This window comes from Acanthochromis polyacanthus, chromosome 15 (assembly GCF_021347895.1).
Source record: "Acanthochromis polyacanthus isolate Apoly-LR-REF ecotype Palm Island chromosome 15, KAUST_Apoly_ChrSc, whole genome shotgun sequence".
NCBI lineage: Eukaryota > Metazoa > Chordata > Actinopteri > Pomacentridae > Acanthochromis > Acanthochromis polyacanthus.
The window spans coordinates 30,153,463-30,179,554 of record NC_067127.1 but is presented as its reverse complement, the minus strand read 5'-3'; the positions used below and the strand labels follow the sequence as shown (position 1 = coordinate 30,179,554).

General features: G+C 39.3%; 1 protein-coding gene across 3 annotated transcripts in view; it reads left to right on the top strand.

The window, feature by feature from the left end:
- slc30a6 (solute carrier family 30 member 6) overlaps positions 1 to 26,092 on the top strand; it is a 580,472-nt gene that overhangs the window by 13,711 nt on the left and 540,669 nt on the right. For all 3 annotated transcript variants that reach the window (XR_007947027.1, XR_007947026.1, XM_051959637.1), the window contains exon 4: positions 9,422 to 9,506. Coding sequence is in view for 1 of the 3 variants with exons in the window: in XM_051959637.1 (XP_051815597.1) it covers positions 9,422 to 9,506 (85 nt within the window). In the remaining 2 variants the exon portion in view is untranslated. The remainder of the gene's footprint in view (positions 1 to 9,421; positions 9,507 to 26,092) is intronic.

Genomic DNA, 26,092 nt, shown 5'->3' with positions numbered 1-26,092 from the left:
GCAGGTTTTGGGATTCAAATGGTTGTAAAGACCACAAGACAAAAGATTTATTTTGAATTTAACCCATCCATCCATTCTCTATACACCGCTTTATCCTCACTACGGTCGGCAGGAGTTGCTGGAGCCATCCCAGCTGACTCGGGTGAAGGCAGGGGACACCCTGGACAGGTCGCCAGTCTGTCACAGGGCTACATATACAGACGAACAATCACACTCACATTCACATCTACGGGCCATTTAGAGTCATCAGTTAACCTCAGCATATTTTTGGACTGTGGGAGGAAGCCGGAGTGCCGGAGAAAACCCACGCATGCACAGGGAGAACATGCAAACTCCATGCAGAAAAATCCCAGGCCCACCCCGGGATTCGAACCAGGGATCTTCTTGCTGCAAGGCAAAGTGCTAACCACTACTCCACTGTGGAGCCTTTGAATTAACCAATTTAGCATATTCATAAAGGTACTCAAGTAAGAATTTTAAAGTTTACATTTGACACAAATCACACACGTGAATGAGAAAAAATAAGGACAAAGGAATGATGTCACCTTGGTACATGTTAAAATATGTGCCAAGATTATACCTGAAGGTACATGGAAAGTGATGAAGGCCTTGGATTTTGTGTTTTCATTATTTACTTTTCTGCCTGTTTGCATCTGATGCATTTCAGTGACACTATTGAACAATTTTCTCATTGTTACTGATGAAATGTTGTACTTGCTTACTTGCACTATCCCACAGAACCCCTGAAAAGCTCTCAGGGTTGACCACAGTCTACATCCAGCCTTCTACCAGCAGCCAGTATTGAATTCTTTCAACCGCAGTCTCCTCCTAGCATTAACCAGCTAGTTTTAATTCTCTGAAAACAGAAACCATCACATAGGCTTTGTCTGAACAAAATCCCTTCATGTCTAACGATTTCTCTCAAATAGTTGTCACATTGAAACAGAAAAGTTCACAAAACTCCCCGTTTGCAACTTTAAACACACATATATTTAGGCTACAGGAGAAGATGAACACTGTATAGTTCACTCAGCAGTCATAGTTGTACCAAGGGCTATCATTAATGGAGGAAAAAGTCGACACAAAGCCAAAGATAATTCAGCTCCATAATCCATCAGCAGCATTTTAGCTGCACCTGTTGGCCCAGCATGAGGATATGTTGGAATTGGGTCAGAAAGCGCTTGCTGCTGCTGCATTAATCGCTGATTAATTAAGATAGATGCTGTCTTTTTATAAATAACCACAATGAAGTGATCCACTGGGCTTCGGGTTCTGGTGCGACGTATGAACATGTGATGCTGTAACAGTTATGATGTTTCATGAATATAGCAGTTTTATGTATATGAAGCTGAACGCAGACTGGATGATTGTCTGTATTGGTATTCTAGAGGTTTTTATGATTGCTTTTTTTTCACCATCTTTAGTCGATACACAGTGCAGTGTGTGTGTGTTTTGTTTTTTTAAATTATGATAGGACCTTAAAAATGATGAATTAAGAAAATTATGCCTAGTATTAAACACTTTATAATCAACCAGTCAATCAGACTTTTTGTAAATGGCACATTACAAGCAAACAAAGGGCACAGAAATATAAAGATGTTGTATTTGGAGACTAATGCACCAAAAAAGCTGAAGAAGACAAAATATTTAAGATGACAAAAGATAGTACAATCAATGTAAATGGTATTAAAGATGGAATTATGAAATGTTGCACAAAAGATATAGTTCATAGTTCAACTTTAACATGCCAATAAGGTAAAACTGAATAAAGTCGATGACGGGGAAATCTGCAGGCTTACAGCAGCAAAATTAAAAATCTAAAATAAACAAGACATATACGGAAGTACTGTTCATATTGTACAAATTCTTCTACATGTAAAAATCCAGATATCGAATGATTACTCTTAATATGGGAAATAATAATATATTGCATAGGATTATTATATATGTAGAACTATATAGATGTTGAACAGTAATAGTGCAGCAGTTGAACAACATAGTAAAAAATGCTGATATTGTATGGATTCTGTTGATATTGCACAGTTTCTCATATATAAACAATAATGAGAATGAATAAAAGCAAATTCAAATATCTGCTGAAAAAAAAGCATAGCTAAGCACTGGGTGGCACCTGATTTCCACACAAAAAAGGAAATTGTTGACGAAACGAACATGACAAATTTGTGCATCCTTTCCTTTGAGAAAGCTGAAAGAATGAACTACTGCCTGGCCTTCTTTGTTCAAAAAGGGAACATGTATTAATTGTTATTTCTCATAATGGACAAAGCAAGAAAAGCACCCCGTTTCTGAGCACTTGTGTCAATGTAAGTCCCCCTGTTGACTTTGTAAAATAGTTTTTTGTTTGAAATTGTATCAGAAAAAATGAATAATGACATTCAAGATGTGCTCTACATGCTGAATCCTTGTTTAAAAACTAGGGTTGAATGTTCTTGAAATTTGTTAGCCTTTGAAAATAAAGAATTGGGGGGGGGGGGGGGGGGGGGGAATAAAGCACCTTAAAACACTGCACAGAAGGCAGACTGAATGAAGTAGTTTCCTGGTTTATCTTAGGGTGCTTTCACACCTGTTAGTCCGTTAGAGTGGTTCGTTTGGACCCAAAAGTTGTTACAATGTTGCTAATTTCAACTGATTCGGTTCGCATTCATATCAGTGTTTTCGCAGTTGAACCAACCACGATGAATGTTATATCTCCCCCCAGTCGTTTGGCGGCGCTGTTCACAAAAATAAGATGTTTTAGATGATGTAGTTGAACGCTGATTGGCGCAGCATGTGAAGAGGGAAAAATCCTGGAAGAAAACAACAGGCTGTGTTTATTCCATGGATCGAGGTTTATTCGTAAACAATGAACTATCCTGTTCGTTGTTGTTGCCATATATTCGTATCATTGCTTTATGCAGCAAGCACAAATACTGCTGTTGTTCCAGCATGAAGCTCGCATTCGGTACGAGAACATTACACAGTTGTTTTTGGCATGGAGAAGATGCATTGCAAGACGTTATCGTTATCCCAAAATTCCCTGTGCAGGTTGCTACGGCAGCTCCCGTAGACCAAAAAGTCTGCTGCGCCGTCAACCCAGTCCGAATGGAGACAGGTTTGTGTTCTCACCAGGAGCGAACCGAACTGGAGTTCACATAGAAGCGAGGACCCCCTTCAAGAGGTGGTCTCGGTCCGGTTCTTTAGTCCGCACAAAAAACTTCTGGTCTGCTTTCACACCAGCCCAAACGAACCGTACTTGCTGATGTTGCGGACTCCAGTCCGCTTTAAGCAGACCAAAAGGCATACACACGTGGACAAAATTGTTGGTACCCCTCAGTTAAAGAAGGAAAACCCACAATTCTCACTGAAATCACTTGAAACTCACAAAAGTAACAATAAATAAAAATTTATTGAAAATTAAATAATCAAAAACAGCCATCACTTTTGAATTGTTGATTAACATAATTATTTAAAAAAACAAACTAATGAAACAGGCCTGGACAAAAATGATGGTACCTCTATAAAAGATTGAAAACTATTTGACCAGAGTGACATGATTAACTCAGGTGTGTCATTGAATTGACATCACAGGTGTTTCCAAACTCATAATCAGTCAGTCTGTCTATTTAAAGGGAGACAAGTAGTCACCCTGCTGTTTGGTGAAAAGGTGTGTACCACACTGAACATGGACAACAGAAAGCGAAGGAGAGAATTGTCCCAGGACATCCGAAAAAAAATTATAGACAAACATCTTAAAGGTAAAGGCTATAAGACCATCTCTAAACAGCTTGAAGTTCCTGTGACAACAGTGGCTCATATTATTCAGAAGTTCAAGACTCACGGGACAGTAGCCAACCTCCCTGGACGTGGCCGCAAGAGGAAAATTGATGACAAATTGAAGAGACGGATCGTTGGAATTGTATCCAAAGAGCCTAGAGCAACCTCCAAAGAAATTAAAGGTGAACTCCAAGGCCAAGGTACATCAGTGTCAGATGGCACCCTTCGTCGTTGTTTGAGCCAAAGTGGACTTCATGGGAGACGACCAAGGAGGACACCACTGCTGAAAAAAACTCATAAAAAAGCCAGACTGGAATTTGCAAAAATGCATGTTGACAAGCCACAAAGCTTCTGGGAGAATGTCCTTTGGACAGATGAGACCAAACTGGAGCTTTTTGGTAAGGCACATCAACTCTATGTTCATAGACTCAAAAACCAAGCATACGAAGAAAAGAACACTGTCCCTACGGTGAAACATGGAGGAGGCTCAGTAATGTTTTGGGGCTGCTTTGCTGCATCTGGCACAGGGTGTCTTGAAAGTGTGCAAGGTACGATGAAATCTGAAGACTATCAAGGCATTCTGGAGAGAAATGTGCTGCCTAGTGTCAGAAAGCTTGGTCTCAGTTGCAGGTCATGGGTCTTCCAACAGGACAACGATCCAAAACACACAGCCAAAAACACCCAAGAATGGCTGAGAGAAAAGCGTTGGACTATTCTAAAGTGGCCTTCTATGAGCCCAGATCTGAATCCCATTGAACATATGTGGAAGGAGCTGAAACATGCCATTTGGAGAAGACACCCATCAAACCTGAGACAACTGGAGCTGTTTGCTCATGAGGAGTGGGCCAAAATACCTGTTGACAGCTGCAGAACGCTCATTGACAAATACAGAAATCGTTTAATTGCAGTGATTGCCTCAAAAGGTTGTGCAACAAATATTAAGTTATGGGTACCATCATTTTTGTCCAGCCCTATTTCATTAGTTTGTTTTTTTAAATAATTATGTTAATCAACAATTCAAAAGTGATGGCTGATTTTGATTATTTAATTTTCAATAAATTTTTATTTATTGTTACTTTTGTGAGTTTCAAGTGATTTCAGTGAGAATTGTGGGTTTTTCCTTCTTTAACTGAGGGGTACCAACAATTTTGTCCACGTGTGTATGTGTGAAAGCACCCTTAAAATATTAATGTTTTATTTCCAGAGCATGATTAGTAATAAACTATCAAATCTCTTCCCTCATAGCTAATTCTCAGTCCTGTAGAGTTTCCTTCCATTGTGCTGAATTCTTTATTGAGGAGTTTAGAGCGGTAGGATTTGAAGTATCTAAACCGTACCGACATAACTGATGATCAGATATGCTCTTTCTCAGCTCCCAGCCGGTCTCCTGCTCTCTGAATGTGACCTTCCCGTGGGCTGGTGTTTCTGCGATGGACTGATTCAGACTAGCTGAACGTGTTCGGTCGAAGGATTCACCTAAATCCTCTGCAGAGCGGGTCGACCTCCAAGCTCGAAGCTCTCTCTGCAGCTAACACCCAGCAGCTCTGTCAGCTGCAGCTCTGGATTTAGATCAGACGGCGGCTGGTCACCTGCCAGAGCTGCTGACTGACAGCCGGGGAAACCCTGTTCAGAAAGAGCTGCTGTGAAACCGAGTTTAACGCATCAGCGGTTCTGGAGGAGCTTCTCGTCGTCACGGTTATTTGTGTTTTGACTTGTGGACAAATTTAACCCGCTGATCCTGAAGCAGTTTCTGGGTGCTTTTCTTTGCTCCTGACACAGGTTTTTTTGTTTGTTTTTTTTTACTAATTTTTCACTGTAATATGGAATCCTGCACTCTATGGAAACAGAACAACCATGACTACAAGTAAAAAGAACTCCAAGACGTCTTCTGTTTTGTATGACACAGAAAAGCCATTAGTCATCATAACAGAGATGACAGAAGTTGAATTCCTTTTATTTACTTTCCAAAAAAAGAAAATCTAAACACCCACAGGTCTTACTGAAACTGGAACAAATGGGCGCTTCACATACTAAAGATATTTTACCATTTACACTACTGTTAAGAAGTTTAGGGTCACATACAGCCATGACCATAAGTTTGGACACAGCATGACTTACTATGTCTGTTTTGATGTCTGTTACAGAACATAACTAATATTTTTTGACAGCACCAGTTTAATTACTCAACAAATCAACAAGGGATATAATATTATCAATAAATTCCAACAATTTGAACAACTTTGTTCCCAAAACATAATATTAGAAGAAAATAACAAAAAAAATGCAGTACTTTCACAACCGAATTTGGTAAGAATAACAAAATGACACCAAACTCTTTTGATGTTTTTTTCAAATATGAAACTTAATATAGTTCTCAGGAGTTGTGTACTGTATTGTAAGTGACAATTTTGTGGTATTTTCTAAGATTCACAAGCGTCATGGTACTTGTGTCCAAACTTATGGCCATGGCTGTAGAAATCAGTGGTGTAGTCTAGTTTTTTGTAGTGGGTATACTCCAGCCTCATAATCCAAAGCCAGGTCAGGTTCTCATAGTGGTGCAACGGATCACTAAACTCACGGATTGGATCAAGAGTCACGGATCGGATCATTTTTCGGATCAGCATGTCTGACATATACATGTCGAAAATATTCGGAGCTCGTCTCTTCCCTTCGCCTTCGGCCCACTTCGGCTCATCCCGTCGTGTTCGGCTCATCTCGGCTCCTCCGTTCGTGTTTGTTACCACCACCCGAATGGCCAAGTTGCTGCCGACTCTGATGTCACGTTTCACTTCATTGCATAAACACAAGACAAGACAAGATGCTCCACTGTTTAGGAATTCTTCAGTGTAACTGAAGACAAAACGAAGGCAAAATTTGGACCCGAGACCAGACGAACGGATCCGAATATTCGGGCCGTCTCCGCCACAAACAGCAGCCCCCACTGCCGCCGCGGCCCCCCCGTGCCGTCTCCGCCACAGGCCCCGCTTCCTTTATTTCAACCAAACCAACTAGCTAGTTCTAGACATTATAGCATCAACAGCTTCCCAGATAGCAAACTATGGGTGAATCAATGTTGAATCTATGTTGAGACCTAACGTCGAAATTATACAGAAAGCACAAGGTTGATAAAATGTTGAGTCAACGTTTGCTTACATAGATTACATGTTTGCAAACATAGATTCAACATTAATTAAACATTGACCTTTCAAACATTTTAATTAAACCAAAATACAATGTAGATTCAATGGTATCTTTTAAACACAAACTTCAATGTTGACAAAATGTTGTTGAATCAACGTTGATCCAACCATCAGTCTTCAACCGTAACCACAATTCAACCTTCTTAACCCTAATTCAACATTGATTTAACATCTGTTGCTATCCAGGTAAAGTGTGATTTATGGTTGAAAAGCAAACGTTGACTCAACATTTTATCAACCTTGCGCTTTCTGTATAATTTCGACGTTAGGTCTCAACATAGATTCAACATTGATTCACCCATAGTTTGCTATCTGGGTTCTCTTTCCTGCTATCAGGTAGAGCTGATGTTTCCTCTTCATCAGGCTCCCTTTCCCAAACATTAACCTTATCTCCAGCTGTAGTGTTCCCTAAAGCGGCAGTATTCACAGGACAAGCAACAGGATTATTAAAACTCTGAAATAGTGTCATTTGGTTTTGCTTTCTTTGTTATTTTTTCTCCACCAACTGGTGTTGGATCCAGGTTGTTGACTCATGCCCCTCTTCTTCTAAGCCAGGGGTATTCATTTAAAATTCTAAGAGGTCCAGTTAGAGAAAATGGATTAAAGCAAAGATCCAGAACATCATAATGTCTAACTTGAGTTAGTGTGCTATATAATAATGTATTAGATTTATATAGCGCTTTTCTAGGCACTCCACAATGGAGCCATTATTCATTCACTCACACATTCTCACTCTGGTGGTGGTAAACTACATTTGTAGCCACAGCTGCCCTGGGGCAGACTGACGGAAGCGTGGCTGCCAATCCACGCCTACCACCACCCACATTCACACACCAGTGCAGCACTGGAGGCAAGGCAGGTAAAGGACACAACAGCACATGACTAGGGCAGAGTGGGAATTGAACTGCCAACCCTTCGATTATTGGACGACCTGCTCTACCACCTGAGCCACAGTCGCCCCTGTTGATGTAACCTGGTAGTTTTATTAGGGTCTGCCTGTAATCAAAAAATGACCGTCAAATAAATTCAGTACGTTTCAAAAACATTTTGACAACATTTATTAATAAATAACTTTTTATATAACTGTATATCTTAAAATAAAGTGTAGAACTTAAAAATAACCATGACTGAACAACTTGAACCAACTTACATACATCTTTAACGATGTCTAAATCTCAAAAATGTAAACTATGGAACCCTTTTACATTAAAGTGAATCTGATGAAATATCTCACATTATGAATTTAAGGGCTGTTGGAAAGTTGAAAATTTGACTATTCTTTAGGACTTTATGGTTTCTGTTACTATCATTTTCGGCATTTAAAAAAGAAAATAACATGCCTTTGAAACCCACCTGTGTTTCGCATTTCAAAGGAATAAAGTGAAAAGTTGCTATTAAAAATTGTAAGTGCGTGGTTTGAAAAGGGCCTCATTATTGTCCTGCACTCCTGATTAGTATTGAAGGGAAGCAAACATCCTCTGGTGTCTTTCCTTCTGTATGTTAACAGATCGTATCACCAAGACACTTGAGGATATCAGGAAATCACTGATCAACACTTTTCTCCATTTTTGTTTACTTTATAAACAAAAGAACTTGCTGATTTATTTAGAACTGACGCTGACACTAAGAATGTCTGTTAGTTGGAGCCTTAACGTCTTCAGATGTCTTGTTTTGTTCTAGTGTCCAAAGATTCTTATTCACATTGAAGATCAAAGATTCAAAAACAGTTTTTGATAAATTTTCTTGCTTTCTTCTGATTGATTTTCACATACTGACTAATCTTTGCAAGTGATTTAAATATTGAAAATCTCCTAATTACTGCCTTGAAGGGGGTAAATACTTCTGCAATCAATTGTTTTCTTTCAGATTTTTTAATTAATTGACATAACTTTGCGGAAATCTGTTTTCATTTTGACATAAAGTCTTTTTGAAATAAGCGCGATTCACTGTTTGAAAATCAATAATAAAGAAAATCTTATATACGTTTGAGAGAAGAGCATCTTTGAAAGTATCAGTACTAATAAAGTGAGAAATATCATCAATTCTAACAGCTGAATCTTGTGATACTTCTCTGATATTGTTTACTTTGTGACACCAGTTTCAATTTAGATGCATGAAGAATTGAAAGTAATAAATATGAATGAAGTTGTGCACAAATGGGTGAGAAACCTGTTCTTTTTCTTACAAATTCAGAATAAAAGGGGATTTTGAATCAGGAAAAGTTCTCAGAGCTGTGTATACTTTTTATAGGCCTGATAAAGAGCTAAATGGAGAGAGATTTGTCCGTACGAATACGAAGTGGCGTGATCTTGATTCCTATTGTCAACAAAACAACCCTACATGCAACAAATGAAAAGTGTCAGTATAACGGATGCTAGCTGGGCCTCGACCCAGAGGTTGAGCCACGTCGTTTAACGGATATTCTGTTTATGTGTTGTCGTTTCCAGTCGTGGAGGATCCTGCTGTTCGGGGCTCTGAACCTGCTGTGTACCGGATGTCTGCTGATGTGGTGCAGCTCCACCAACAGCATGGGTGAGCAAACACACACACAGACACACAAAAACACACCAAGCAACGCAAACTGACACACTCGGACTGACAGCAGCACGCAGAAGAAACACGCAGCGAGACTCTAACAGGCCCAGATACCTGTCGACACACAGTAAATACAGATTGACGGCTGGACATGCGAAGCATGTGTGTGCACGCTATGGCCGAAAACACGCACGTCTTTAGAAAGTGTGTTAGCGGTGTCGTTTCACCACGGGGGTTCACACTGATCCTGCTGCTGCTGCATGTTTGTGTGTTCAGGTCACCTCAGTCAAAATATGGCACTTTAAAGGGCACGTTGGAGAAACAGAGTCCTTCACAGCGTCGGCTTTTCCCCTCAGGAGATACAACACAGAGAATAAATCTGTCATATTGACGGGCAGTTTCTACCCAACCACAGTAGCAGAGCAGAGCTGGTCAGAAAACATCTAAGACAAAGATGAGTTCAGTTTATAACTAAACAAGATTTTATCTGTAATAATGCTGCACCAGTGCAGCAAATTTAAATAATATTTAAGGAGCACTTTTCAATCATTCTCCTACAAAAAAGCATTTTTTAGTACAATATTTTATCCATTTGCCGCTAATAAATGTATATTTCTAATTCAAGAGAATGTGCAGGAGTCTGATAAAGTCTTGCTTAGACTCCTGCAGGGTGTTATTTAATCTGTAGTCAAAAGGAGGATGATTGTGGGCTAAAATATTACAACACTGCAATTTATTTTAAGAGGGAAAAAATCCTTCAACTTGAGATTTTAAAATTTGGTGCCTCATGAAATATTTATCCTTTGCTTTAATCATGTGAGGCACTTTTAAAGACATAGTAATTACTGCAGAAAGTTACTGTTTTTTTTTGTTTTTTTTTTTAAATAAATGAAGTGTCAGAAATCTGGATTAACCCTCTGGACCCCACAATCCACCACCAAGTCTTAAAGGCGTATTATCTTTTTTTAAAAATCGCAAAAATTGCAACATTTCTCAGAGCCAGAAACTGTAAAAACAGAAAAAACACTATATTTTCATCTTCCTGACAGTCCCTGAACAAGTGATGTCTAATGTACAGTCTTGTCAGGGAAAATAACCAAAAATAAGCATAAAATTAGATCTAACCTTAAAGTCGTCATTTTTTTAGCTAGACCTCTGTATTTTATTTGTCTTATTTAAAAAATTAGGCTAAAGTAACCATTAGCAACAACCAGATTCTGTTAAAACTGCAAGAATGTATCTGTGACTCTGCTGCAGCCAACAATTATGTCTTTCAGCCTTTCAGCTCCTCTGTGATAATGATGTTTGGTCTGAAACGATAAGTTTAAAATAATAGTACAAACATCAGACAGGTGAAGTGGACTACAGGAAAAGATAAGCCTTTAATAACCCCACAGCAGGGACGTTTGCAGTGTTACAGCAGTAGAATGGGATAATGCAAAGTGTGGGGAACTTCAGTAAAAAGTAAAGCTAAATAATGAATATACACAAGTGCAACTGATATCTGTACAGATTCTCCCATATGTAGAAATTCAGACGATGAACAGATTCATCTGGATTTGAAAATAACGGTATAGGACACGTCTGTATGTTAGAAAACAAACATATCGCACAGATTCTTCCTGCAGTGGAAAATGCTGATATTGCACTTGATGATATTATTACTGATGATAGTTATAGAAGCACTGTCCAAAAATGGTCACAAATATGAAACTAAAACCGGACTTACAGTGAACCAAAGTCACTCATTACTTTATAGCATTTGTGTCAAACTTATTTTCATTTATTAGGTATTTATTTATACAGGTAGTCTCATGGATGCACTGAGTCTCATTCTCAAGAGAGACCTGTCCTTAAATAACACAACAAGACAACACCGAGTCACTGACAACACTAAGGGACCTATACTAGACAATAGAACACTTTAGTTCAAGGGGCACATTCAGCCCAGTTTGTTCTCAAGTGGGCTAGACTAGTAAAATCACAGCATAGTAACCTCTGAATAACCACAACTCCAAATTGTTCCTTTGTTTTAATGCAATAAAGTATTTTCTAAAAATGTTCACATTTATGGAATTATCTTTTTTTGTTTTTTTTTTTACAAAACATTATGAACAACTTGAATTTTTTAAAGAAAAAAAAGTTCTGTTTCAGAAACATTATGCCTCAGTTTATCATTTACACATTACAGCTCACAGATCACACTGGATACACAAAATGACAAAATGAGACATAAAACGACACGAAACAAAACAAAAAGAGACAAAAAAAGACAGTTGCAGAGCGCAAAATATTAGACAAACAAAAACCAAACACGACATTACACAAATGAGACAAAAAATGCCAAAAGAGAGAAACAAAGTGACAAAAAAATAGACAAACAAAACAAGCGAAATAAAAAAGAAACACAAAGCAACAGAAGCGAGACACAAAACATCGAATAAAGCAAAACACAAAATGACAGAAATAAGATAATAAACAAAAGCAAGACAGAAATGAAACACAAAACAACAAAAACGTGACAAACATCACAAGTCAGACAACAAAAAGACAAAACACATCAAAAACAAGACAAAATATTACAAAAAAGAGACACAACACAACAAAATAACAATGCACAATATAATATTTTCCTTTATGATCAAAACATTTTGTCATGATCTATAAATTATCAGAAATTTACAGTTTTAAAATGTTCAATTTGCAGTTAATGTCTTCTCTGTAATTTTTACTCTACAAAATCATTGCACTGGTCAGATTGGACCCTGTGGTGGGCCGGTTTTGGCCCACGGGCCGCATGTTGGGACACCCCTGCTTTCAAGGTTTTGACCTGTTCAATGTCATTTACAGAATAACCGTGAGGTGAACCAGGTTACTTAATATGACAGAATTAAGCGTACAGTCCTGTTCATTGCTCGTCTAACTGCTGTTACCTGTAGTGGATTACTAATTATTATATTTTTACCGGCTGTGGTTATCGTTGCACTGGAGAGTTTGTGTTCTTCATGGTGTCCAAGTCCTGCTGTGTTAACACAAACTGATAGCTGAGAGTTTTGAGGTTTAAAGTTTTAGGAGATATGCATGAAGTAGTGGTTGTCAGTAGCTTTCATAAATGTCAGTGTGAGTTTGTGGCATCTGCAGCACTTAGGACCACTTCTCTGCCTGAGCTGAGCTAAACACTGACTTCAATCTGTGACAAGCTGATATTTAGGACTCACCTCCAACAGATTCAACTTCATCTACAGGGAACAGCACTTTGAGTGCCATGGCAAACCTTAAAGTTAACAGTAGAAATAACTAAATACAATTACATTGCCTGGGATGAATTCAGTAGGTCACCCAGTGAGCCACTTTTACTTTTGCTCATAGGCGTCAGTTTAGGGGGGGAAGGTGGGGACGTGTCCCCCCCACTTTTTGTCAGGGGTCATTATGTCTCAAACACATTCAAATTCTTCACATGTAAGCCGTTGTAAACCCAGTTATTTTCAGTAGTATAGAAAATTCCGACGCTCCTGAACGCACCATCCGCACTCGGCCGAGAGTTGCACAGACACGCAGCACACCTTCGTGAGGTTAAAAAAAAAAAGAAAAAAAAAAAGCGCAGATGCTAAACTTGTGCCTGTGCCAAGTGGAAGCTCCGACCAGAGGCGTGCAGGGGCAAAATTTCGGGTCGGGAGAATTAGTACTATAGCGGCCCACAGACCCCTCTACCCGCAAGTACCGATAGCTCAACAGGTTGAACCTCCGCCTTTGGTACGGTGGTTGTGAGTTCGAGCCCAGCTTGTGGCATTTTGCCGTCGTTCTTCGACATTTTCTCAAAGTGCTGTGGTCCCCCACACTTTTAAAAACAAACTGACGCCCTTGCTTTTGCTCCTGTCACATTTTTACTCAGTGGGCTCATTTTTCACTGCAATATAAAGTCCTGCACCACTATGCAAACAGAACAGCCCTAACTAGAATTAAAAAGAACTCTCTATTGTCTTTTCTGCCACATATAACAAAAATATAATACAATAAATGTTAAATACAAAAAACTGTGATTGTTTAATTTACAAATATGAAAGGAAAACCTGTTTCACAAGTGTCTGTGAGTGCATACACTGCCTGCAGTTCAAATGAAAACTCCATGAATTTTTATCACATGATGCTGGTCACAGCCAGGTGTAAACTAACCGTGACGTCACCCGTTGGTTTCAACACTGAGAAAATGAAGCCCGGATTTTGCTACTTCCTGGTCGCCGTTTTGGATTTTTTGGAGCCAGTGACGTAAAAAGCGTCATCAGACAGACTGGACTGGAGAGCAACTAGGGGCAGGATTGGCTGAAGAGTCTCTTATCCCGCCCACATTTTACCACAGAAGCTTCTGTTGCTGTCTATCAAGTATAGCCACGCCCCCTGGCTCCGCCAACTTTAACGATTTTTTAAAAATTCAGTATTGATTTATTTTAAGATCGGCCACCTGATCTCTCATTTTGATCATGAAAACTAACGGGAAAAAATCCTGAGCTGTAGAAAATCAGTCTATCAGATTTTATTTTTTCCAAAAATGAATTGGGGTCTATGGAGAAAAAGCTTTCTGGAGCCAACCCTAGCGGACGGCGTGATATTGCAAGTTTTTGACACTTCCGGGTTGGCTTCAATTCTGGAGCCAGATGCTACGTCCACTTTATATACAGTCTATGGTCGCAGCTGAGACAGTCTTGGGATCACAGTTATCTTGAGAAATAAGGATTTTTTTTTTTTGTTTTCCACAGAATCTGGTTCATGTAAACTGAATATTTTTGGGAGACATGTAAAATAAAAGGTTTTGAATTAAAGTGATTTTAAGCTTCAGTTTGTTAAACCTGAGTTTAAAGACCCATCATAAAGTCAAAAGTCCAACAATATACAGTGCCTTGCGAAAGTATTCGGCCCCCTTGAACTTTTCAACCTTTCGCCACATTTCAGGCTTCAAACATAAAGATATAAAATTTTAATTTTTTGTCAAGAATCAACAACAAGTGGGACACAATCGTGAAGTGGAATGAAATTTATTGGATATTTTATACTTTTTTAACAAATAAAAAAACTGAAAAGTGGGGTGTGCAATATTATTCGGCCCCTTTACTTTCAGTGCAGCAAACTCACTCCGGAAGTTCAGTGAGGATCTCTGAATGATCCAATGTTGTCCTAAATGACTGATGATGATAAATAGAATCCACCTGTGTGTAATCAAGTCTCCGTATAAATGCACCTGCTCTCTGATAGTCTCAGGGTTCTGTTTAAAGTGCAGAGAGCATCATGAAGACCAAGGAACACACCAGGCAGGTCCGAGATACTGTTGTGGAGAAGTTTAAAGCCGGATTTGGATACAAAAAGATTTCCCAAGCTTTAAACATCTCAAGGAGCACTGTGCAAGCAATCATATTGAAATGGAAGGAGTATCAGACCACTGCAAATCTACCAAGACCCGGCCGTCCCTCTAAACTTTCACCTCCAACAAGGAGAAGACTGATCAGAGATGCAGCCAAGAGGCCCATGATCACTCTGGATGAACTGCAGAGATCTACAGCTGAGGTGTGAGAGTCTGTCCATAGGACAACAATCAGTCGTACACTGCACAAATCTGGCCTTTATGGAAGAGTGGCAAGAAGAAAGCCATTTCTCAAAGATATCCATAAAAAGTCTCGTTTGAAGTTTGCCACAAGCCACCTGGGAGACACACCAAACGTGGAAGAAGGTGCTCTGGTCAGATGAAACCAAAATCCAACTTTTTGGCCACAATGCAAAACCATATGTTTGGCGTAAAAGCAACACAGCTCATCACCCTGAACACACCATCCCCACTGTCAAACATGGTGGTGGCAGCCTCATGGTTTGGGCCTGCTTTTCTTCAGCAGGGACAGGGAAGATGGTTAAAATTGATGGGAAGATGAATGGAGCCAAATACAGGACCATTCTGGAAGAAAAGCTGTTGGAGTCTGCAAAAGACCTGAGACTGGGACGGAGATTTATCTTCCAACAGGACAATGATACAAAACATAAAGCCAAATCTACAATGGAATGGTTCACAAATAAACGTACCCAGGTGTTAGAATGGCCAAGTCAAAGTCCAGACCTGAATCCAATCGAGAATCTGTGGGCAGAGCTGAAGACTGCTGTTCACAAACGCTCTCCATCCAACCTCACTGAGCTCGAGCTGTTTTGCAAGGAAGAATGGGCAAGAATTTCAGTCTCTGGATGTGCAAAACTGATAGAGACATACCCCAAGCGACTTGCAGCTGTAATTGCAGCAAAAGGTGGCGCTACAAAGTATTAATGCAAGGGGGCCGAATAATATTGCACGCCCCACTTTTCACGTTTTTATTTGTTAAAAAAGTTTAAAGTATCCAATAAATTTCATTCCACTTCATGATTGTGTCCCACTTGTTGTTGATTCTTGACAAAAAATTAAAATTTTATATCTTTATGTTTGAAGCCTGAAATGTGGCGAAAGGTTGAAAAGTTCAAAGGGGCCAAATACTTTCACAAGGCACTGTATATATATATATATATATATATATATATATTGCATATTCTGACTACCATATGTAGGATATTTTTGTAAATATTTTACTGATAGCATGCTTTTCAAACCTGCAGATTGATTTTGTGATTCAGGACGTTAAATGTTGAGTCATGTTTGGTTTATTTTGCGTCACTTTGCGCGTTTCTGTGCTTCATACATTGAAAACATGCAGGTATTTTAGTGCTGCCTGTCTTGTGAACTCAGTGATGAGCGTTCTGTATGGAGACAGAACAACCATGAAGAATAAGGGAGACCTCTCTGCTGAGTGACACAATTAGGATGCCATAAATCATAAAAAAACGAAGAAACAAAAGTTGAATATGTTGATTTCCTAAGATAGCTACTAACAGTTTGATCAAATGGGAGCAAAATGACCAACCATTCAACTTGGATGTGAGTGAACTGTGTGTTTGCTTTTTCTCCCTCCTGCCCTATTCATTATTCTGTAAAACAAACTGAATTGTCCAGTTTTGATTTAAAAAAGAAAAAAGCAAAAAACATGCAAATGCCATTCTCAACTCAATTTAATAAACTATGAATGCATCTTTTTGTTTGATTTTTGTATTTATATTTTCACATCTCCTACTGTACTTAAAATAATGTCAGTTTTTGTTAACCCACTGACAAAATTGCTGCTTAATTTTCTTGTCAGTGCAGTGGTGCTAAAGGAATTCTGTTCTAGTCTTTGATTTCACTGTTTATCCCCAAAATCCCTAAATTTGCCAACTTGTTTACCTCTGTTATTTCAAGAGGAAATCCAGCATTCAGGAGTCTACCTTTATGCCGTGTAAACAAATGTTATTGGTGAAGTTTACAACCCAAAAATTACAGCACTTATTCTGAAGGATGACCCCATTTCATATTCATGAGTTAATGTGTGGAGTGATTACAATTAGAAGCTTTCTTGTCAGTCTACTGCAAGAAAAAAACTGCAAAATGGCAATACAACGAAATTTTAAGGCACTTCCTGAATAAAATGTGTGTAAAACAAGAAAAGATGTACTCAAAAAGTTAGGAGTAGGACATTTTAAAGCTAATTATGTGTAGTTTATGTAGCTTTCTTTCAATGTGAACACGTGAAAGTTGTGTTTCAGATCCTGAGGTGATTTCATGCACGAGGAGGAATCTGAGTGATAGTATTGAGACTCGGCCGCTGTCTGCTGCTGCTGTTCTCATCGGGGCCGAGTATCGACATCGGTGTCGCCTTCCCCTGTTTGTTCGATACCTCTGTTCTCTGCTTCCTGTCTGTGCGACACCCGACGCCACCGCCGAGTGTGTGTGCGTCTTATGCTGCAGTATTTGCAGGCCGAGCGGCCAAGCTGGGATAAGGTTGCATGTCGCTCCTTTCATAGCAGCATTTTCCTCTCTGATGGGATCCCTGAGAGGATTTAATGTTGGTGACGACACGAGCCTCGCCAATCAAAAACACTCCGCATGTCTGCATACAGGACTCACTTTATTTACAAGACAGGCAGCACTGAAATATCTGCATGTTTACAATTTATGATGCACAGAAACGAGCCCACAGTAAGTAAAAATATGACGAGAGCAAAAAAGCCCTGAAACTGTTCAGAAGATGAACACAGGAGAAATCTGAAAGACATTTTTGAGAAACATGGTTATTTTTGACAACTAACCTATCAGGGATGGATGTAGATGAATTGAGGCACAAAAGTGATAATGAGGAATTAGTCTTTAGATTGTATTCCGTTTTTCTACTGTATAGTTACAGACCATATGTGTGGTTGAAGGACTCTGAGGGCATCTAAACAGACCGACTGAGGGTCATTCTTATTATTTTCATTCTCTCACCGTCGTCAATCACTGACAGTCTGACCACAGTCTACATACTTCCATCACTGCAAGCGTGTGTGGCTTTGTATAGCTCCATGTGTGTATGTGTGTCAGGGCCAATGACATCTCTTTATGTTGGTCGCTGTCGGCTATAGACCCTGATAATGTGAAGTGCTGTTTGTCTTCCACCTCATTAGTCTTGCTTGCGCAGACTTTGTCCTCACACCTTCTGATGCATTTATATGTTTTATTTGTGCTGAAATGACCAAAATATTTAGAACTAACAGGGATCATGCTATAAAACATGTCTTTTAAGCTCCAAAACTTCATATTTGCTCCAGCTTATGTTTTTTTTTTTTTAATATATCTTGTGCATGTCGGTCAGTTGAAATTGTACGTCCAGTGTGTACATCCAGCGCTCCCAGTGCATTTCCGATTGTGGTTTTAATAAAGCGTAAGACGCACACATACGCGCACACGTGTCCCTGTTGGCCTTTGAATATCATGTTTTGTAGCAAGTGATGCACACAATGCCTCATATGTACATACTGTGCAGGCATGTACGCCAACACACACAACCTTGCAATCAGGTCCCATACACTCCGCTCGGCTGTCGGCCTGTTTGCGTACACACACAGACACACACACACACACACACACAGAGAGGGCGGTATGGACTCCATGCATGCTTTACCGGATGCGGGGAGGCGGTTAACCCTTGGTCGACCCATAAAGCTGTCAAAAGAGATAATCAGGCTGCTTCTTATCCAGGCTCGGTGTTCCTGATCTCTTTTTCTGAGTGTGTGCATTAGTTAAGAGCACATAGGATCCAATCGCACTATATGTGCATGTCTCTGTATGAATTCTTTCTTTTCCGTCTCACTGGCTGTGGATGTTGCTGAGAGGAGACAGTGTTTACATCTGCTCTCTAGGAAAGATTTGTGAAGTGGAATAGAAAAAAATGCAGACTAAAACTGACTGTTAATGCAAAACTGAGTTGCTTAAAACTGCTTTTGAATGGCAAGTGTGCTGGCTAGCCTTAATAGGAAAATTTGAAACAAACAGCTCAGTTTTGTCATATGTCCCAGTTAGCTGCAACCAGAAGAAGCTCACCTATAGCGCTTACACCAGGGATGTCAAACTCATTTTGGTTCAGAGGCCACATTCAGCCCAATTTGATGTCAAGTGGGCCGCACCAGTAAAATCACAGCTTAATAACCTATAAACCACCATAACTCCTGCTTTTTCCTTTTGTTTTAGTTCAAAAACATGCATTCTGAAAATGTTCACATTAAATCAATTGTCTTTTTGCAAAACATTATGGACACCCTGAAATTTCTGAAGAAAAACAAGTTCAATTTCAACTGTATTGCCTCAGTTTATCATTTAAATGTGCATTGCAACTGCCAGATCTTAGTTTATCTACAAAAACAACTTGTCAAAGTCTAGAAATTGTTTAATTTAAATTAATTTAAAATTAACAGTTTTACAATTTACAGTTAATATGTTCTGTGTAATTTTTGCACTGTGTAAAGTCGAAAATGAACCATCTGGTGGGCCGTTTTTGGCCCATGGGCCGTATATTTGACACACCCCTGGTTTACATGATGCTTCTAATTCTGAGTCCCTTTGAAAGCTCTATAGCATTGATTCTGAACCTTTTTTCAGTGACGTACTCCCTGTGTACTATTTTTTTCATTCAAGTACCCCCCAACCAAGGCAAAGCATTTTTGGCTGACGAAAAGAGACAGACATAAAATACAGCACTACGTCATCAGTTTCTGATATATTAAGTTTTTGATTTGAATCTGACAAAAGTTTAAAAAAATATTCTATGAAAATTAACCAGTGAAAATCAGACATTGCTTTTGAACCGTGGTTCAGCAGAATTTTAAAAAACTCTTTCATCTGAACTCTTCCAGAAACTGGGTTTAGGGTAATAAAATGGAATGGCCTACTTGATATGAAAATCAGTTTATGAAATTTCATTCGTATTTTGTTGAAGAATTATTGAATAAATATATTTTCTAAAGGATTTTTGAATTGTTGCTAGTTTTCAATGTTTTTTTTTTAAAAATCTCACATACCCCATGGCATACCTTCAAGTGCCCCCAGGGGTACTCGTAAACTCATTTGAGAACCGCTGCTCTACAGCAGTGAAAGCTAGTGTTTATTCCCTGTACGTTCCTTTGTTACCATAAAAAATGGTGACAAAAACAAAAAGTCCCACATCAAGTGTGGTAAAACCTGTAGCCTAGTTGTCAGGAACGATGTTTTATTGAACCTTCTGACCCTGCTGCCAAGTTTGAAAGGCATCTTTTTTCAAGAATTTGCAAAAAATTACACTGCTTGATCAGAGCTGTGAAAACAGATGGAATTGTCAGATTTTCGACTTTCCCACAGTCCTTGAATGTGTCCCGTGTTCTAAGCAGATCGGTCAGCCAAAAATAAGTGTAAAATAATGATATTTCATCAAAATCACTTTATTTTACGTGGTTTCATTCAAAAATGTGGCAAAAATAAAGGTAAAATACTGCAAAAACAACTATTTTGTCTGTAGACTTAACCAAATCCAAACTTAAATTAGTTATAATTAATCAAAATCACATCATTCTCTAGGCTTGCGCTAGTCGATCGCCGCAGCACCATTGGCACATCGTTTTGCTGGATCAGGGCTGTACGCTTAGCTTTTTCACTAGGAGCACAGGTGCTCCTAAATGAAAAAATTTAGGAGCACAGAAAAAATTTTAGGAGCACTATGAATTTTACATGTACATATGTATGTGTATTTTGTAATTAGTTTGTAAAGAATTATTGTTTGATTTTGTTCTCACAAAAGAAAACAAAACTTTCACCAATATGGCTTCCTTTCATTTGGAGTGTGATTGGTCTACTGACTTCTTTCTTTTGTCATATTTTCCATTATCACTCAGATGGCATTGTGTTACATTTTTCCAATTTTCAAGCAAGAAACTCGATGGAAGCTACCATGTACACAAGACCTTATACAACAGCAGCAGAGGTGCAGATGTTGTAGCTGAGAAAGTTTGGAGGTTGTCACTTCTTGCATTGCCAAAATAATAGGGGAGTCAGATTTTGTTAAGTGGACCAACAAATTCTGACTCCAGATTTGATTTCATATCATACAATCGGCACAGTTAACTCAACCTGCATATTTCTGTTAAAGTCCGAGTTTTGAAATGGTCTCTGTTCTTAATCTGCCATACTGTGATCATTTAGCCCCTTATGTATTATTCTGTTCTTACAGACTGTAATTTACTCGGTTTATTTTTTTAAACTTGTGATTTGGTGTTTTAGCTGTTGTAGCAAATAATTTCCCAGGTGTGGGATAAATAAAGAATTTCAATTCTATTATATTGTTTACTGGCCCAATAAAAATAACAACAATAACAAATGACTTTATACTTAAGAACTATACTTATATTAAAGACTTTATACATAAATACCAGACATATTTTGATGCCATATCTTGCGTTCTTAGGGGAGGCTGATTATAGGTGCGGAATGCATAGATTGTGTTAACTGATGACAATTTTAGTTCAGTTATTACTTTATGGTTAAACTGTTTTACATGCTTAATTTAGTGTCATTTGTATTATTATAATTTAGACAGACACAGTATTTGGTTATTTCAAGTTAATGTGTTCATAAAAGCTAAAGACAGAAATAGGAGCCTGTCGCTTTAAGAAAGTGCGGCGATCTGTGTGGTGCTCGGTACTGTGTGGGGGAGACGGTCTGAGAGTCGAGAGGAGCTCACGGGTTTTCTGACCATGTCGTGTTGTAGCGTGCCGATGTGAAAAAAAGTTGTTGAAGAAGAAGGTGTAGGCTATGACTTTTAGTTTGATCCACTTTGTATGGATTTATTTTAGGAGCAAATGCAAATGATAGGGTTGACATCTGTACTCGCACGCGTGCTCCCTTTTTATTTTTTCTACTCGCACCGATCTATTTTTAGGCGCATATGCGAGTGAAACGCTCGCACTGTACAGCCCTGTGGATGGCGCAGTCATTCTGAACCGTGTGAGCCACAGTGGTGCTCTATTTTTCTTATAAAAAGCAACAAAAAAGGGTTCAACTTACTTTTTCTTTGAAACACCCGAACGATAATATAAGAAAAACAAACTTTTTCTCTCAGCAGGCGTCGGAAATAGTCGGAGCCACCCGAATCTTGATCACGTGTGGCTCCGAGATTGGCTGAGAGCGGGTCATGATCCGCTCTCGGCCAATCACAGAAAAGCATGCTATTTTTACTGCGTGAAATCTCTGAACGGTGTGCCACAAGGCGAGTCATTTGCCATCAGGAAAAGCGAGAAAGAGGAGGTTTTTGTTGAGTTTATGCTACAGTTGTGAGATATGGTACATAGTGAGGGTTGAAGAATTGGACATAGGAGGAAAAGAAGGTAAATTGGACTTGAAATTAATATTTTTATGGGTCAAAAAGTTTTGATCATGAACGTGTTTCAGGTACAGGTTTTTAAATGGCCAAATGCATATATACATGGGAATGGGTCTTCACCCCTGACTGCCTGTTTTTACGAAAAGAACATTAAATTTGGTTCTGAAAGTTTAGCAAAATGATATAGACTCACACTTTGTGATGATATTTATATTCAGGACTTAGACTTAAGCATTTCACATTGCTCAGAGCAGCCGAGGAGGAGTGTAAAAACAATGAAAATAACAACATACATAAGTAGAAATAAAATAGAACTGTTTAATTGAGCATTTTTTTTTTACCTCAAAATGCACCAGAATGCAGGAAAACGACTCCATTTTTTCTGCTGTCACTGACACAGAAATTTGTGGCTTTTTGTGCCTCATTGTTATTCTTATGAGTGAGCCACAGTGGCTCTTCATTTTAAATTCCTAGTGCAAGCATAGATTCTACATATCTCTTTCAAAGATTCTCTAAAAATCACTATTTGCACTAACAAAATAAACAACAACAACAAAACAACAAATTCTCTGCTGTTTACCACAACTGAGAAGCCTGACTTTCGGGCACAAAAAGTCAGTCCAATTCAGTGTCACTTTGTCCCCTATTTCTTATTATGTCATTGTTGCACTGACTGCTCTATGTGCCTTTTCAATGGCTCCCTGGGGACAAAGAAAGTTTTCTGAATCTGAATGAATCTCAATTGAACTGCAGGCTGTGTTTAAAACGTTCCAAGGTTCTTGCACAATGATCAATTTAAAGAACTAGAAAGTTAATTTTCCCTTAATAATCAGCAGACTTGACTTAAATCCGTTTTAATAGTCTGAGTGATGACACATCCTTGACTGTCGCTGAATCAACTGAACACATCAGGCAGCAGCTGTTTGTGCACATGAAGGTTGGGTTGTGTGTGTCGATGCTGTTTAAGCAGAGCTGTTGTTGCACTGTTGCTGAAACACAATCTGATGATGATTCTACAGAACCGACTGAGTGTGTGCGCAGTCAGCCCGCTCAACCCGGATCAAATTGTGCAGTGGACAACTGGATCAGTTTTCAGCCTTTTACCAAGCAAAGACATCAGCTTTTTGTCTCGCTGGATTAAACACAAACACACTCTCTCTCTCGGTAGCGTTTTAGTCCGTGTGTCTGTCCATCTGTCCGTCTGAGTTTCCTTTTTGTTCCACTTCAACACACTCGGACAGCGCTCCACTTGGTGTCACTTAAACCTCTGACAACCACACACACCTCAGTGCTGTCTTTTACCTGAACTCATCACCGTCTCTGCTGCCTCTCACCTCTGTCTGTCTCCCTTGTTCACCTGAACCCACCGTCCTGCCTCCCCAAATCGTCCCAGCTGATGGATGCTGCCTCTGTGAGCATGTGTGGACATTTAAACCTTCATCTTTCGTTTGTCTCCTTGCGGTGTCGCTTCAAGGGCAACTATACCGATTTAGCAAGTCAGTGTGTGTTTCTACAATCTTGCACAGAATTGTTTGTGGGATAAAGGCTTAAGTCTTGATTTCAGTGTTTCTTGGGTTTGAAGACCACAAGTTTGAAAACATGTTAGGGTGTGGAGTTGCAGTAAAATGTCTTGTTCAGATATGAGATACGTGACATTGCTGCTTCATCAATCTATTAAAGTGACAGCATTCTGTCATTCAGACATTTTCTCCCACAGAGAGCTGTGATTTAAATGCGATATTTGTAATTCCCACAAGATTACAGAAAAGAAAATCTTACATTCAGTTTTGACTGAAGTTCATCAGATGACACATGGAATATTATAAAGTTAACAAGAAGAAGGTTGTTTTGGTCTGATGAGTCAAAATTGAGCTTTTTGTCCATCAGACTTGACGCTGTTTGTTGGACAGCAATAACTGCACATCATCATAACTCTACAATCCCCACTATGAAGCATGGTGGTGGCAGCATGATGATGTGAAGTATGGTGGTAGCAGCATCATGAGGTAAAGCATGGTGGCGGCAGCATGATGATGTGAAGCACGGTGGTGGCATCATCATGTGAAGCATGATGGTGACAGCATTGCGATGTGAAGCTCGGTGGTCGCAGCGAAATTGGCAAAGTTTTGCAATACTTTTGTAGTATCAATATACTAGTTTTAATTGAGAGCCCTGAAAAGGTGAAAGTACTAAATATTTCCCAAGAAGCGAATATAAATGAATATATGTTCCAAAAAATAAAAAAACAAAACAAAATAAGATCGTTTTCCTTTTCTCACCTCAGTGTCCTGTTAAATACATTATGGATGATACTTTTTAGCCTATTTGTGTATGTATTTTTAGTATTTTGACTGCATACGTGTCCATGTGTGAACGAGTGGATGCGTTTGCTGCTCGACTGTGTGTCTCCAGCTGTTTTTCAGCCCAGAGCATCACTGAGAAACCAGGTCAAGTGTCTGTTGCACAGACGAATAAACACACCTCCTCCCCATCCTCATCCTCCGTTCTTCACTTTCCTCCTTCACCTCCTCATCAGAGCTTCACACTGTTAAGACAAAGTGTGTTTGTGATCAAGCTGGATGATTTGTTTGAGTTGTGACAATTTAATTTTTAATTTCTGCTCACAACAGAACCAAGAAACACACACACATGGTAGTACTTCTGAATTAGCTGCTTTTAAGTAGCATATTCTACTGTTTCATATCATTTATTTAATTAGTATCTGAATATAAGAAGGTTTAATCTTGTGTTTTGTGTTCGTATCCATTAGTTTGTTTGCTTCTCATACAGACATGGTTCAGTTTGCACATGTGATCTAAGCTGTGAGTGTGTGTGTGCATGTGCACGTGCATGTGTGTGTGTTGTCCCCAGGCCCTCGATGTTCCTGTGTGTCAGAACACAGCTGGTGAAGCAGTCCGTCCCACAGGGCCTTCGGTACAGCCAACACACACTCCTAACATCACAGAGTGTGTGCGTCCGATCTGCTCCTCGTACTCCCCATACAGCCACCACATCTGCTTTCCTCTCAGTATGATTCGATCTCCTAAACACCCTCATGATGTCTGCGAATTCACTCCTGAGGGGCTCCCACATTTAAAGGGACAGTCGCAGCTGCAAGTAGCAATTGTTCTTAGTTTTGCGTAATTATTTGGTTGATGTAGAATGCACAACCAGCTAGGGCTGGGCGATAAATCGAATTAATTCGATTAATTTGCCTTTTTAAAACCTGACGATTTGAAAATCTGCCAAATCGTAAAATCGAGGCGAGCTATTCTTCTTCTGCCTTTCACGACTTGTTCACTGGCGTTTGCTTCAGCCTCTCATCTCCTTCCACCAAAACACTCACATCCCCGTCACGGCGGACAGAACAGCAGATGAAGAGTTGGTCCCGAGAAAAGGGCCTCATGTTACATCGATTATATGGAAGTGGTTCGGCTTTGCAAAACTTCAGTCATGTGCAAGGTTTGCAAAAGTACTTTGAAAACGAAGAGTAGCAGCACAACTAACCTCCTTCATCACCTCCGACAGAGGCATCCTAAAGAATGCGAAGAGTACTCGCAGTTACGGGAGTGCGGCATGGCTAGCACTAGCCTTAGCAAACAGACCGCAAAGAAACAACAAAAATTAATTAAAATCGTAATCATCCAAGATGACTAAAAAAAAAAAAATTGAGATTTTATTTTTTGGCCATATCGCCCAGCCCTACAACCAGCAGTCAGAAACCCCAATTTATTCAGTCTTTTGAGACATAAAACACATTTAATGAAACTGAAAGTACATTTTGCTTTCAAAAAATAGGGAATCATTCATCCAAAGTGTGAAACT